This window comes from Mesoplodon bidens (assembly GCF_964165515.1).
Source record: "Mesoplodon bidens genome assembly, chromosome: 13".
NCBI classification, from domain to species: domain Eukaryota; kingdom Metazoa; phylum Chordata; class Mammalia; order Artiodactyla; family Ziphiidae; genus Mesoplodon; species Mesoplodon bidens.
The window spans coordinates 13,119,720-13,135,403 of record NC_138169.1 but is presented as its reverse complement, the minus strand read 5'-3'; the positions used below and the strand labels follow the sequence as shown (position 1 = coordinate 13,135,403).

Sequence of the window (15,684 nt, the reverse complement as noted above, 5' to 3'; positions counted from 1 at the left end):
AAACCTCAGTTTCCTCATCTGGAAAATGGAGCCGAGAAAGTGCAGAAGTGCTGTAATTGATGGAGGAAGTGATGTGTGTTCTACATCTACTACATAGTCTCCTGGTTCCCTGAACTAATAATGAGGGAGTCCCACCAGATGCTTTTGAAGTGCTCAAAATCCATGTCCTGTGGCAGAGTGAAGGGCTGAAGCCACCACCCAGACCTCCCAGTCTTGGGCACCAACGTGTCCCCATGCTCAGTTAGACCCTTTGGCAGTGGGGGCTGAGGAGCACAAGAGGTATAATAATAATAATGGTAATATATTATAATTATAAAGCAGTATATTTGCATTATAAAAGGTTTTATAATTATAAAATATTATAGTAATAATGGTAATACTAATAATGGCTTCTGTTTATTAAGTGCTTACTATGTGCCAGGAACGCACTGTCCTTCCTCATCCCATGTAACCCCCCAGCAGGACACTTGCTGGGTAAGTGAGATCATAGCCCCTATTTTGCAGATGAGGAAATGGAGACCTGGAGAGGTGAAGACATTTACCAAAGACCACACAGCAAGCAAATGTTCAATGGGACATTTGAAACCACATCAGTGTTACTCCAATGTCCATGCTTTTTAGCACAATGTCCTGTAGCCTCCTTTGCATGGAAGGAGTGGAGCGTCACTTGGGGCTGTAAGGCTTTACAGAAGAAATGGAGAGGGAAGGTCAGTGGGCAGAGCTGAGAGAAGCCCTTTGGTTGTTGGGCCTTGAACACTGGCTCCAGCCTGGAACAATCCCAAGGTAGGGCATGGGGAGGGGCCTGATATTTGACACCTGCTTTTCTCCCTCCCCTTTCTCTCCCACACCCACTGCCCACCCTGGACCCTCCTGCCTCTGTGTCTATGCATGCATGTATTTTCCCTACTCAAGGGAACATAGTGACTTTCCCTTAACACCCTACATCCTCTCTCTCTGAAAACTCCTATTCACCCTGCAAAGCCCAGCTCCTTAATGTCCAGGCCCTTGTCCCTTTAGACTCTCACTAGTGGCTTCTTTACTGACTTAATCATAGCATCTGCCCGTGCCTGCCATGAAATGATGGAAAGTTGGTGGAAAGTTTGTTGGTCAGAGAAGTCTCAGCTGTCTTGCTCACCCCATCTGGATGACAATTGGCCATCACGTTTCAGACCCTGACAATGTGCTAACACACTGTGTTTAATTAATGGAGCCCCAGAAGCATCGTCATTTCTATTTTCTAGATTATGGGAAAGCAAACTACAGCCTGTGAGCCAGCTGCCTGTTTTTGTAAATAAAGTTGTATTGGACACAGCTATGCTTGTTCATTTGTGTATGTCCATGGCTGCTTTCATGCTACAGAGACAGAGTTGAATAGTTGCCACAGAAACTGCATGGCCTGCAAAGATATTTACTATCTGATCCTTTGTAGAAAAAGTATGCTGGCCTCTGTAAATCAAAGTAAAGACCTGAAGTTCAGAGAGGCTTAGCAACTTGCCCCGGTTAACTCAGCCAGCCAAGGACAGCCTCGGGGTTCAAACCTGGAACCCCAGCCTTCAAAGTGGTGCCCTTTCTATGCCCTAAATGCCATCCTGGCTTTCTTCCAAGTCCCCTTCCAGAGATGTACCCCAGTGCTTGGCATCAAGCCACACAGAGGAGGCTCCCTCCCACTTGGCTTGGGGGCCAAATGCAGTAGCTGACAACAGGGCCACCTGGGCTCAGGTGTGAGCATTTAGGGCACACTGGGGCCCAGAAAAAAAAAGGAGTGGGCTGGAAAAGATTTTTGGTTTTTTACAGAATGAAAACGCATTTGATAAAGAACCTCACCTAGCCTGCCGATCTCATCTTCCAAGCACTTTACAGATAAACCCGTGGTGTAAAGTGAATCAATCCTTGCTTAGCTGCTCTGCTGTTTCCAGTTTCAGAGGGGCCAGACCCAGCACGGCTTGCAAGGGGCAGGGCCTTCCTTGGGTCTGGAGACCGCCCCTCAGTGCAAGAGACAACACTCCTTCCCACATCCCACAGCCAAGCTCCTCTGGTGTCCCCCGCCCCTGCCCCCAACCAGCACCCACCTTCCCCATTTCAACCCTGCAGGCTCCCCCGCCCCGGTGTCTCCAGGGGTCTGCTTCCCCATCCAGCCCTGGGAGCTCTATTTCAATCTGAGATACAATTACAGATCATGTTCCTTTTCTTCCCCCCTTTTTCTTTTTAATAAAGCCGTTTTGTGTCTCCACCGCTCCCCCCTTCCTGCATTCCTCCCATCTTAGTCTTCCCTCTCCCCCTCCTGTAGGAAATGTCTTGGATTCTCTCACTGGGGTGTAATGGTTAAATTGCTACCAGCTGATTAAACAGCAGAAGTTGAAGCTGTAATCCTCGGCGTTCAGGAACCCGGAGAGGCAGAGACGAGGGCCCTGACCCCTGACGAGGGCTTAGCCCCCGTTGACCCCCCTGCGGTGTGCCCGCCCTAGCTTCGCTCTCTTCATTTGTCCCAGGCTGCCCGACAGAATCCTCGGGGAATGGGCCAGGGGAGGAAAAGGAGAGGAGAGGTGGAGAGAGGGGAGGGAGGGGGGAGGTGGGTACCTCCCCAGCCCTGGCCCAACCTCCCAGGAATGTCTGTTCCCACCCTTGTCCTTTCCCTGCCCCCCACCCAAGCCACACACACACACACACACACTCACACACGGAGACAATCTCATATACACACTCAGGCTCACACACACCCAGACCCCCAGTCACACACATTCACACACTCACACACCCAGGCGCTTTCTCGCTCTCTGCAGAAAGCGGACCAGATGAAGGAGCGGCCCACCTGCCCCGCCCCCTCCTCAGGGAGCCCCTCCTCCCTCACCTGCCCCTCCCGGAGAAGGATCAGGAAGATAGAGAAGTGTGAGCTGGGAAGTGGGTGGGGAGAGGGAGGAGGAGGGCTTTGGGGATGCGCGGACTCAGGTTGGACCCTGGCGCTGACAGCTGCGGAGCCCGGAGTCAGGAGAGCCCTTCTTCGAGCCTCGCTGAGACCTGTTCGCAGGCGGAGGGTGACAGCCACCTCGCAAGGCGGCTATGAGGATGAAGCAGGTGAACGCAAATCATCGTGCCCAGCCCGGCGCAAAGCGTGTCTCATCTCGAACGGCCTGGGCTCAGGGCTGGGGTGGAGTGCAATCGTCGTAACTTTCAAACCACACCCCGCACCCCGGAAATAAAAGCTGTGTGCCCCTGGGCTCCTTACTGGACTCCTCCGACCCTCAGCTCCTCCCCTGCAAACTGCCATCGTCATGCTTCCCCGACGGGCCTGTGACAACTGGATGTGACACTCCACAAGCCGGGACCTCGCGAGGGTGTCTCTCCTGTTCTGACTGACATGGTTGTCAACTCAGCCTCTGGGCGAAGAATAGCAGGGGGCAGCGAGCCTCCTTGGGAAAGTTCATTTCCATGGAAAGTACAGTTCAGATGAGGGGAGGATCTGGCCTGGATTCACCCTCCTCCACACTTACTCAGAAACCAGAGAGGAAAGCTGGGATGAGGAGGGAACTGGCTACCCACACAGGGAACATCTGCCACCCGTCCAAGTACAGGGCTCTTGGAAGCATGCTTTCTCTTTCCATGGGGGAAAGAAAAGCCTCTGTCTTAGGGTTCTCCAGAGAAACAAACAGAACTATCCATATGGAGACATGCGTTTCTCTATAATTGTATCTATATAGATAGTTCTGTATGTAGATATATAGATATAGATATGGGATAGATATCCTATATGTAGGATAGATATGATACAGATAAATCCATATATATATTTAGATGTACAGTCGGCCCTCCTTATCTGTGGACTTCTCATCCGCAGATACAGGGGGCTGGCTGTATTCTCTGTGCTATGCCATTTTATGTAAGGGACTTGAGCATCTTTTTTTCATTGTTTCTTTTGTTTGTTTATTTTTGGCTGCACCGCGCAGCTTGTGGGATCTCAGTTCCCCAAACAGGGACTGAACCAGGGCCACGGCAGTGAAAGCGCAGAGTCCTAATCACGAGGCCACCAGGAAACTCACATCTTTGAATTTTGGTATCTGTTGGGGCTCTGCAACCAATCCCCCATGAATACCAAGGGACAACTGTAAATATATATATGATACAGATGTCACATATACCTATATATCTATCTATATCTATATCTACCTATCTATTGAGAGGGAGAGGGAGAGAAAGAGATTTATTATAAGAAATTGGCTTGCACAATTATAGAGGCTGAGAAGTCCCACAGTCTGCTGTCTGTAAACTGGAGACCTGGGAGAGCCAGTGGTGTAAGTTCCAGTCTGAGGGCAGGAAAAGACTGCCTCCCAGCTCAAAAACCATCAGTCAGAGAGTGAATTCTCTTTTTCTCCACCTTTTTGTTCTATTCAGGCCTTCAAAGGATTGGATGTGGGAGGGCCATCTACTTTACTCAGTCTGCGCATCCAGATGCTAATCGCATCCTTAAACACCCTCATAGACATACCCAGAAAATGTTTAACCAAATAACTGGGCACCCTGTGGCTTCATCAAGTTGACACAGGAAATTGAACATCACAGCCTCCAACTGGGGTAGGAGAGAGCAGAGGGGAAGGCTGCTTGAGGGCTGAGGGTCAGGCCCACTTCCGTGCAGTGGGGTTGACTAGTGTCCCCACCAAATCCATTTCTACCCAGAACCTCAGAATGTGACCTTCAATGGATATAGGGTCTTTGCAGACACAGTTAAGCTAGAATTGAGATGAGACCATAGTGGATTAGGTTGGGCCCTATATCCAATGAGAATATCCTTATAAGAGACAGAAAAGGACGGACACAAGGAAGAAGGCCCTGTAAAGACAGAGGCGGAGACTGGAGTGATGCTCCACAAGCCAAAGAACGCCTGGGGCCACAAGAAGGTGGAAGAAGCAAGGAAGGATCCTCCCCTAGAGCCTTGAGAGGGAGTGCGGCCCTGCTCAGACCTTGATTTTCAGCTTCTGGCCTCCGGAACTGTGAGACAGTAAAAATTGCTGTTTTCACCCACCCAGTTGGTGGTAATTTGTTACAGCAGCCACAGGAAACTAATACACCCTGCCAAGCATGCATCATTGGTCCTATTTTACGGATGGGGAAATCGAGGCACAGAGAGGGGAAAGTCCTTTGTCCAAAATCACACAGCTGGTTGGAAGTGAAGGCAGGATTCAAACCCAGGTCTAACTCTGGTGTCCGAGCCTGTACTGCTGAGTTCACCCAGGAGGGGCATTTCTGCAGGGGACAGATGTTGTGAAAGATGGAAGGGAAGGCAAGCGCTGGCTTCCTTTGCCCCCAGCTAACAGGCTGTCAAGGTAGCTGTGCTGAGGGGTCTGAGAGATGGGATCTCAGGGATCCTTTCCTAGGCTGAGAGTCCCTGGGCGGGGGCGGGGGCGGGGGCGGGGTCTGAAAATTCCACCAGTGTAATTGTGAGAGAAAGAAATCTGGTCACAGCTGGTCTTCCTGTCTAGGAGCTGCCCTGACCTTGCTACTAAACCTGGGTATTTACCTAGAGGCAGGGCTGGGGCAGGTGCCCAGGACCTAGAACTCAAGGAGGCACTTGCTCTCAGGGTCATGCCAGGGCCCAGTCCCGGGTGGCATGAACCTGAGAGTGAGTGCCTCCTTATATTTTGCTTGCCTCACCCCAGTCCTGGCCTGCCCTGGGCGTAACTTATCAGAGAAACAGAGGGCATTCTGGGCTACTGGCAGCAAGTGGGCTGTGGAGCCACACAGATCTGGGTGTAAGTCCTGGCTTTAGCCACTTACTAGCTGGATGACCGTGGATGGGTCTGTTCTCTTATTTGAACTCAGTTTTCTCATCTATAAAATGGGGATGATAGATTAAAACCTACCTCATCGGTTGTGGTGGGGATTAAATGAGTTGACACAAGAAATGCCTGGCACTTGGTTAAAGCTATTGCTACCATATTTGCAGCTCGGAAAGAGGAAGTTGGGGGGTAGCAACGTGAGTAATGGCTGCATCTGTTGGCAGATCAGAGGTGGCCAGCCAAGTGGATGAGCCGGTTGAGTGTAGCTTCAGAGTGAATGATAACTGCTAATTTCTTGTTTAAGAAAAGGCCAGGCTCAGACTGGGAGGGCGAGGCAGCTGGTGCGCACAGCTCTTTAGGAATCTTCACAGCCCTCTGCAGGGAGTCACACTTGCCAGCTAATTCCTTCTGTCTGGACAGGAGCCATGATGTTCCTGTGGGCACCGCCCAGACCATCTCCAGGTAGGGGAGCACTGGAGAGAGAGTCCCAGGTACCCCAGTTTTAGCTCTGCGGATGTGAGCTGGTCACCTCCCAGTGTCCTGGCGTTTCTGAGCCAGACGGGACATTGGGCTGGGTCCCTGGCGACAAGGAGAGGTTGGGTTGAGCAACCAAATCTGTTCCTTATCCGAGCGACAGATCTTTTCTCAAGTTCAGCTCTGGCTGATGCCCTGCCGGTGGTGGAGGTTCCTGTCCTCACCACCATGAGTTCACAATTCTCCAGGCTGACCGCAGTGGGCTGCCAGGCCCCACAACTGCCACCCACCCGGTGAGGAAGGCAGACAGGGCCTCACATCGTTTACCTGCTCTTACTTTTTAAGCTCATTGATTTGCCCTCCTGACCCTTGTTCCCAGACAGAGAACATCCAAAGCAAGGGGCAGGCTCCAAGTTCCTATTTGGGTATTTTTCTCTTTTAAGGGTGTGGCTGCGCATTAGCCCAAGGCAACCCCCTCCCAATCTTCCAGCTCAAACTACAGCCCTTGCCTGCTTGCTCATGCCTGGCTTGAACCCAGCTCCTTAATCTGTCCCTCTGTCAGCCTCCTGATGTGAAGTTCACACTTTTCCATTAGCATAATTATCGCATTCTTAATAAGCGCGTCTATTGTTTATTGAGCTTTTACTATGTGCCAGGCACTGTGCTAAAAGCTTTCCTACGTTACCTCATTTAGACATGGCAGTAACCCCAAGAGAAGAGGATTATTTTACAGATGAGCGTAAAATAATTATTTTATGCAAAAGGATTATTTTACAGAGAGAATGAGCTACTTGCCCAAGTTCACCCACCCAGGGAGGCAGGGTTTGAAAACAATTCTGTTCGACTTCGCATTCTGGGTCCTAAATTTCCCAATAAGCCATCCTGTACTTCGGTTACCTGCAGACTTCTCCCCCTCTCTCAACCTTGGGTCCCCATGTCCCCTAGGGTATAGACTCTGAGAGAGCAGAGAAGCACAGCTATCATTTTTTAAAATAAATTATATAAATTTACAATTAAATAAATTCCATTAAAAACAAAGGAAATAAGTATTCAAAACTCCTCACTTAATCAATTGACTGCATTATTCTATTATCTATGCTCTTGAGATTTTTTTATGTCTATTATGTCTGTATGGTGAAAATACTATATGGTATTTGCTATTGTACATCTGCACATCTTTTCCCAACTCTGCATTCAGTGACTTCATTTTGGTAGCTTGAAACTGGCCATGGCGGAAGTATTTACACCGTTGTAATTGGCAAATGCTGCAAATCAGGGGTTTCCTCTGGGAAATCAGTTATCAAAATTTTACCTGCATACCACCGATCACAACCTTTGTGGTAGGTATTAATCATCCCCTTTGAACAGATGAAGCAGTTGAGGCTCAGAGATGCTAAGTGATTTGCCCAAGGTCAACTTCTAGAAAGTGATGGGGCTGGGATAAGATCCCAGTTCATGCCATTTCCACCGCACTGATACACCTTCATGTCTCCTGAAGATAGGAGAAAAATCCAGAAGCTCACTCCTTTCCAACCTACCCCAACCTCCAGGTGCTGCCTTGTGTTTGCTGAGTAAAATCTGAAGGTAGTTGGAGACGCCAGCCATGCAGAAGGCCTCTGTCAGAGAGAAGAGTCGTAGGTAAATCCTTGGCCTGGAAAGGAGGGACAGAAAGAGACAAAAAAAGACAAGGTCAAGTTTTCAACAGACTGAATTCGCATTCCACTCACCTGAGCCTTCCAGAACTAGTGCTAAGTTGGCCAATTAAAGGTTATTTCATCTCTAGCGTTTCTTTGAGGGTTACTTAAAGAAGCCTTAAAAATTAATCTTTCGGGCTTCCCTGGTGGCGCAGTGGTTGAGAGTCCGCCTGCCGATGCAGGGAACACGGGTTCGTGCCCCGGTTTGGGAAGATCCCACATGCCGCGGAGCGGCTGGGCCCGTGAGCCATGGCCGCTGGGCCTGCGCGTCCGGAGCCTGTGCTCCGCAGCGGGAGAGGCCACAACAGTGAGAGGCCCGCGTACAGGAAAAAAAAAAAAAAAAAAAATTAATCTTTCATTTATCCCAAGAAAAAAACAAAATTCCCACCCACTGTTTTCAAATGATGAGGTGTGGTGTTAAATTAATGTTATTTTATTTTTTTGCGGTACACGGGCCTCTCACTGTTGTGGCCTCTCCCGTTGCGGGGCACAGGCTCCGGATGCGCAGGCTCAGTGGCCATGGCTCACGGGCCCAGCCGCTCCACGGCATGTGGGGTCTTCCCGGCCCGGGGCACGACCCCGTGTCCCCTGCATCGGCAGGTGGACTCTCAACCACTGCGCCACCAGGGAAGCCCTAAATTAATGTTATTAATCGCAGACTGCAACTGCAGTTCTTCTGAACTCTGTGGACCCTGCACGGTTTGTTGCTTCTTTCAGTTACACATGTATTTTTATGTAGATTCAAGGTCCCTCTTGTGAAAGAATCATGAGCTCAGCAAATACCAGAAAAGCCTGAAACTCATCAGTTGGTAAATATCATTCATTCTGTGTCTAGGAGGGCAGAGACCTTGGCCTGGGTGCCCTTGGAGAGACCAGATGCTTGCTCCTGGGAATTTTATAATCTTGTTGGGGATTCGAAGGCAACCCTATACTAAATGGTTGAAGAAAAGTGAGAGAGGAAATGCAGATATTTAACAAATCTGGAGGGCAATTCAACAACTATTATTCAAGAGAGGCAACCTCAAACAACACTTGGAAATCATTTGTATAGACTTTTTTTTTTTAAAGATCTTTTCTTTTGATGCGGACCATTTTTAAAGTCTTTATTGAATTTGTTACAATATTGCTTCTGTTTTATGTTTTGTTTTTTGGCTGCAAGGCGTGTGGGATCTTAGCTCCCCAACCAGGGATCGAACCCACACTCCTTGCATTGGAAGGTGAAGTCTTAACCACTGGACCACCAGGGAAGTCCCTAGACTTTCAAGCTAGCAAAGTTAAGGGGGAAAAAAAAACCCAGTGGTGGTCAATGCTGATGAGGATTTGGTGAGCCAGACATTTTTCATTCAGGGTAAACGGTACAACCTTTCAGAAACAAGCCAGGTAGATAATGCTTATCCTGATCTTGGTGTTCACCACAAATGTCCTCAGTTGCTTTGCAGAGGCCTTTGCTGTTTTGTCCATCTCGGACCCCTTCTCCCTTCTTCTGGTAAAAGCATCCCAATATTCCTTGGGGGGATTACTCCCTCCACTCTCCATCCACCATAGTTCAGGAGGAACTGATTTCACCTCTGGCTTGTACAGGTGTGTGGTAGATGGACTTCCAAGATCCCCCCTTGCCCCCCCACCCCATGATCCCTGTCTCTTGGTGTTCACACCTTTGTATAATCCCCTCCTCCTGACTGTGGGCTGAGCCTAATGACTGGTTTCTAATCAATAGACTACAGCAAAATGGATGTCATGTCTGTGATTAAGTTACAAATGGTTGTGATTTCTGTGATGCTAGCAGGCGATCTCGAGTTCCCTCTCAGATTGCATGCTTTGATGAATAAGCCACCCTGTGGTGAGGAACTAAGGGCAACCTCCAGCCAAGGCAACAGTCAGTGAAAGTCTGAGGCCCTCAGTCCAACATCCTATAAAAGACGGAGCCCTGCCAACCACCACTGAGTAAGTTTGGAAGTGGATCCTTTCCCAGTTGAGCCTTCAGATGAGACTGTGGACCCAGGGCTGACACCTTCATAGCAGCCTTGTGAGATAATGTGAAGCAGAGGACCCAGCTGAGCTGTGCCCGGGTTCCTGACCCATGGAAACGATGAGGTAATAAATGTGGGCTGTTTTAAACTGCTAAGTTTGGGGGTAATGTGTTATGTAGTAATAGATAACTAAGACAGGGTAGACATGCTCTCATCAACCAGAGCATTGCATTCCCCCAGCTTCAATGATTAGTTCAGGGCTGTCCGTGAGATTTAGGGTTAGGGTTAGGGTTAGGATTAATCCTGGCACTATTATAAGATCGGGGGAGGGGGGGTTCCCTGGTGGCGCAGTCGTTGAGAGTCTGCCTGCTGATGCAGGGGACACGGGTTCGTGCCCCGGTCCGGGAGGATCCCACGTGCCGCGGAGCGGCTGGGCCTGTGAGCCATGGCCGCTGAGCCTGCGTGTCCGGAGCCTGTGCTCCGCAACGGGAGAGGCCACAATGGTGAGAGGCCCACGTACCGCAAAAAAAAAAAAAAAAAAGATCAGAGGGGGAAGAGATGCTCTGTCCATTGGTCTCGGAGTTGGGAGCTGCCAAAGACTACCTTGTGAAGAGGATCTACTTGAGAATGAAATAATATAGCACCATGAGATCGAGATTCCAGGCCTTGATGACACTGTGTGAGCCCCTAGATCCAGCCTTGCCTGAAACTTTCCCTATGGAATTTTTAGTTGTATAATCTAATAAATACTGTTTACTACTTAACTCATTTTGTATTGGGTTTCTGTTATTTATTAAAGCCTCTTTTAGTCATTCATTTGATAGGTATTCACTGAGTTTTTACATGTGCTATTCTTAGGCAATTCTTTTTCCTTTGGGAAAGAAAATCTTTCCAAGACCACTCACTCCCATAGAAGACTTCTTGTTATATCTATTTGGGCAGAACTAGGTCACCTGCCTACCTCTAAACAAATTACTGGCAAAGAGAAACAACACTGCCTTTTTCTTTTTTTTTTTTCTAATTTAGACATGACCCATTACTGGGCCTGGACCGACTGCTATCTTGAACAACATCAGGGGAATTTATCAAGAAAGAAAAAAGAAGGGGTCACTGGGCAAGTGACCAAGGGTGTCCACGACCATAATGATGATTATCTTAGGTCACATTTTTTGGGGACACTTACAACCCACCAGGCTCTGGGCTAAGCACTTCACATGCATTATCTCATTCACTCTTTGCAGCCACCCTAAGAGATAGGTTCTACCTAGTACCCATTTTTTATGGGTTGAATTATGTCCTTCCCAAATTCATATGTTGAAGTCCTACTCCCCCCCACCACCCCACTGCGAAGTACCTCAGAATGTGATCTTATTTGGGTCATTGCAGATGTAATTAGGACTTCCCTGGTGGCACAGTGGTTAAGGATCCACCTGCCAATTCAGGGGGACACGGATTCGAGCCTTGGTCCGGGAAGATCCCACATGCTGTGGAGCAACTAAGCCCATGCACCACAACTACTGAAGCCTGTGCACCTAGAGCCCGTGCTCCACAACAAGAGAAGCCACCACAATGAGAAGTCGGCGCACCGCAACAAAGAGTAGCCCCCACTCGCTGTAACTAGAGAAAAGCCTGCGTGCAACAATGAAGACCCAACACAGCCAAAAACAAATAAGTTAATTAATTTTAAAAAAAGATGTAATTCGTTAAGATGATGTAATTAGGGTGGGACCTTATCCAATGTGACTGGTGGGTGTCCTTATAAAAACAGGAAATTTGGACACACATAGAAGGAAGGCAGTAGGAAGAGATACAAGGAGGAGATGGCCAACTACACACTAGGAAGAGAGGCCTGGGACAGATCCTTCCTTGGGACAGATCCTTCCTTCCACAGCCCGCAGAAGGAAGCAAACCTGCCATCACTTTGATTTCCAACTTCTAGCTTCTAGCTTCCAGAACTGTGAGACAATGCATTTCTGTTGTTTAAGCTACCCAGTTTGTGGTACTTTGTTACGGCAGCCCTAGCAAAAGAGTCGACACCATTTTACAGAGTAATGGCTGGGAAAGTTAAGTGAATTTCCCAAGCACTGATTCCAACCCAGGTCTCTCTGACCCCAAAGCCCATGGTCTTAACCACAAGTCTAAAATGGATTGTGTACTGCAGGTAGCTGGGAGCTGGAGAAAGTTTGAGTGGTTTCAGGTGGAATGTCATCATTGCAGAGAACAAAAAGTTCCTTTTCGTGTCTGTCGTCAATCTCTTTTATCCGAGGCTTGCTGCCTCTGGCCTGGTTTCTAGGAGACAGGCAGAACCCCTCCTAGAGGCCTCCTCATAACCCCGCCTTGGACGAGAAGCAGGTAATTAAGTCCCTTCCTTTCTAGGACCTGTGGTCTCAGTCTTTGATCTTTCCTCCCTCTGCCCTAAAGCTTCCCCAGCCACTGAAGGAGGCGTGAGCAGGGTGTGAGAAGAGCAGGGTGTGAGAATGGCTGGGCAAGGGCAAGTGTCCGAGGAGACCCAGGACTCACCCAGAGCCCCCGGGATAAGGAAGGAGCACTGGCTGGAGGCCTGTCCTGGCCACACAAGATGTAGCCATGGTGATCCCTGGACCCTCACCCACCCAGCGAGGGGTTGATGATGCTGTATCTAAGCCCCCTTCTTTGCTCCTGAGATCCAAAGCCACTCGATAGCTTGGAGCCTCTACGTCCCCTACTTCAAAAGTTTAAACGTACACATTTATATATTGATAGTATGTTTTTGGTTAAAAAGGAAGAGAGAGGGAGAGCGAGAGAATGAGAAGCTGCTTCTTCTATCTTGAGTCATCACAGAGCTCCTCTTCCCACCCCACCCGCAGCCCTGTGGCCCCCCCACCCTCCATTCTCTATTTGGTTTGCAAGGCTGTTATTCCTGCCAAATGAGTCATTGATGTGGGAAAGTTAATTTATTTTGGCAGACTTCACCACTGCTCTGAGAAATGGAAACTGTGCACCTACTGCCGCAGAAGACAGGTTATTGTGGTGATTCATTCATTCCTCCTTGCATTCATTAATTTATTCCCAGAGCACGCAATCGTCTCTCACAGACACACATGGGCAGACTCACTGATTGTTTTCTATCTCAGGGAGTAGATGTGAGGCTTAAATGAGGTAATATATGTAAAAAGGCTTAAATAATAATAATAATGACAATAATAATGATAATAGCTAATCCTCATTGAGCACTTATTATGTGTCAAGCTGATGCTAAGCTTTTTAAAAAATAAATAAGGCAATAAATTAAGCAGGCTTTATTTAATGCCTTTAATCCTGACGCTGCTTTCTGGGGCAGGGATGATTATTATCTTTGTTTTGGAGATTCAGAGACTGAAGCTCAAAGGGGTCTAGGTGACCTGACCACAGTCATTACACGTCTCATAAGTGGCAGAGGGAAGTCAAGCCCAGCTTCCTCTTATCATGACCCATATTTATAAGGTGTTGACCACGTGGCAGGCACTGGACTTACAACCTGCTTCTCCACTCCCAGCCCACTTGGTTCTTCACAGGAACCTGTGACGTCGGGACTGCAATTAGCATCTGTTTTCCAGCTGAGCAAACTACATTTTGGAGAAGCAGGGCAACTTGCCCAAGGAGGCATGGCTAGTACCCAGAAGAGCTGGGTGGAGAGCCGGCAGTCTGGGCTCGGAAGACGCTCTGTCCTCACTGTGAGCAGAGAGCCTGGCACTTAGCACTTGTGTCCCGTTCTTGTTGGCCACACTCACCATCAGCACCATGGACACTCCTTCTGGGACCCTTACATTGTCGCGGGCACATAGATCCTGTGACAGAGACAGTGCCGTGTGCTCACCGAACCCCATGTCCTCATTCTCTGAGACACACAGATGAACCCTGGCAGTTAGGCAGGTTCATGCCACTGAATTCTGACCAATGGAATGTGGGGTAAGTGATGAGGGTCACTTCCAAGCCTGGCCCTGAAAAGAGCCCATGAGCCTCTATCTGCTGCTTAGATGCAGAGGATCCCATGGAAGATTCTGAGACCCTAGGGGAGGGTGGAACCACTGAACTGGAAGATGTCTGAGTGACTGTCTGGAAACAAGCTCTCCCACTGAGCCATACTGGACTTTAATGTGCACCTCAACCGTTATTGGGGTACCCACTGAGATGGGGGGTTGTTACAGCAGCTAGACTATCCTCACTCATACAGATATTACTGGAAGCGTTTTTAATATAATGAGATTCTGGTCTAGGGTTTCCTTGGGAAAGGACTCACCTACACCAGAACTCAAGCTTCATAAAAGCAGAGTCCCCTGTGTCAAGTGCAGGGCTTGGCACACAGTAGGTCTTCAGGAAATATTTGTGGAAGTGACCAAATGAATCTCCCATCTCAGAGGTCCTTGGACCACTGGGAAGCTTCCTGGATGGTGATGCAGGAAGGTCTTAATCATGTCACCTAATCCTCCACCCTTTCCCAATACTCATGCTAACTAACCCTCATCTACCTCCCTGCATGTCCCCAGTACGGTGCTGGGGAGACAACCCCAGCAGTAACATCTAGAACCTGCTTGTCAAGGCTGACGTCATTCTACAAATATCAAGCTGACTTCATTCCATCCTAACTGGCCGTCAAATCTGGGAAAAGCCAAGCAGACTGGGCTCCAAGCTGCACACACTACATTCAGATGTTTACAGAAAACCAGTGCACGAGGATTTGCTCGAAAGCTAAATTTCCTCTTAGCCAAAGCCCAGAAATACCTTTTAAACCCTGAGCAAATAAGCCAGAGAAGAAGGCATTTTCCCTCTGACAGAGTCCTTAGAGCCTGGGAGATCTTCAACTTTGCAAGGAAGCAAGCTTGCTGCAAAAGGTGTGCTGCCCAGCAGAGTCCCTCACCACTCACAGCCAGCCCCTTTGAGAACCTTCCCTTTAGTCCCAGAGCACAGGGGCACAGACAGCCACAAGCACCAACCCTGACTTCAGGCTGTGAACAGAAAACCTGAAATGCACATCTAGGTCCACTTGGAAAGATAACGTTGGCTCGGAATAAAATTAAAAGGAGCCATTGTTTTTTTAAAAAAATTAACCAACCAAACAAAACCATTTTCCCCACGGAGTGTTGAACTGAGTAAAATGTATGCTGACCAAAAGTTTGCTAGAGCCATCACTGACATTGAGAATACTGCCTGACATTTATCAGGTACTTCCTAGGTGCCAAGTGATGGTCTTCTACAGAAACCTGGTTTAATCCTCACAACAAACTTCTGAGACAGAAATGACCACTATTACCTCTTTTACACATGCGGAGATGGAGCAGCAGAGATGTTCAGTAACAGGTTTGATTTCACAGAGCCAGCAAGCAGCTGTGCCAGGATGCTCACCCAGCATGTCTGGAATTAGCCAGGTCCCAGTTCAAAGCCCAGCTCAGCTTGGCTCTATTATCTTGGGCAACTTATTTAACTTCTCTGAGCATCTGAAGACAAGAAGAGTAATAGTACCTAGTTTATAAATTTAAGTGAGATGGTATATGTGAACATAGCTAAATGATCATTTGCTCTTACTGCATTTCATCTTGCATGTTGTTTTAACTGTAAGGCATTATTCGGGCTGTTGGCAGCTGGAAGCAGAGGTCTGCTCCCATGTCAGGGTGTGTCAGAGACTCTGGGGTGCCGAGGCCAGGAAGCAGCCGAGCAGAAGGGGCCCGAGAGCGTTGGCAGGGGTTGGAGGAAGTAGGAAGCAGCCATAGGAGGGTGAAGAGAGCTTGGCGGGATGAGCGATGAGACCTCCAAATCCACCAG

General features: G+C 48.6%; 1 protein-coding gene across 3 annotated transcripts in view; it reads right to left on the bottom strand.

Annotated features, from left to right (window-relative positions):
* Positions 1-7,460: 7,460 nt before the first annotated feature.
* SPRING1 (SREBF pathway regulator in golgi 1) overlaps positions 7,461-15,684 on the bottom strand; it is a 264,113-nt gene continuing 255,889 nt past the window's right edge. The window contains exon 8 of one of the 3 annotated variants that reach the window (XM_081252158.1): positions 7,461-7,893. In XM_081252158.1, the coding sequence (XP_081108284.1) occupies positions 7,662-7,893 (232 nt within the window). In that variant the 3' untranslated portion in view covers positions 7,461-7,661. The remainder of the gene's footprint in view (positions 7,894-15,684) is intronic. The other 2 variants (XM_081252156.1, XM_081252159.1) reach the window with 2 other exon arrangements.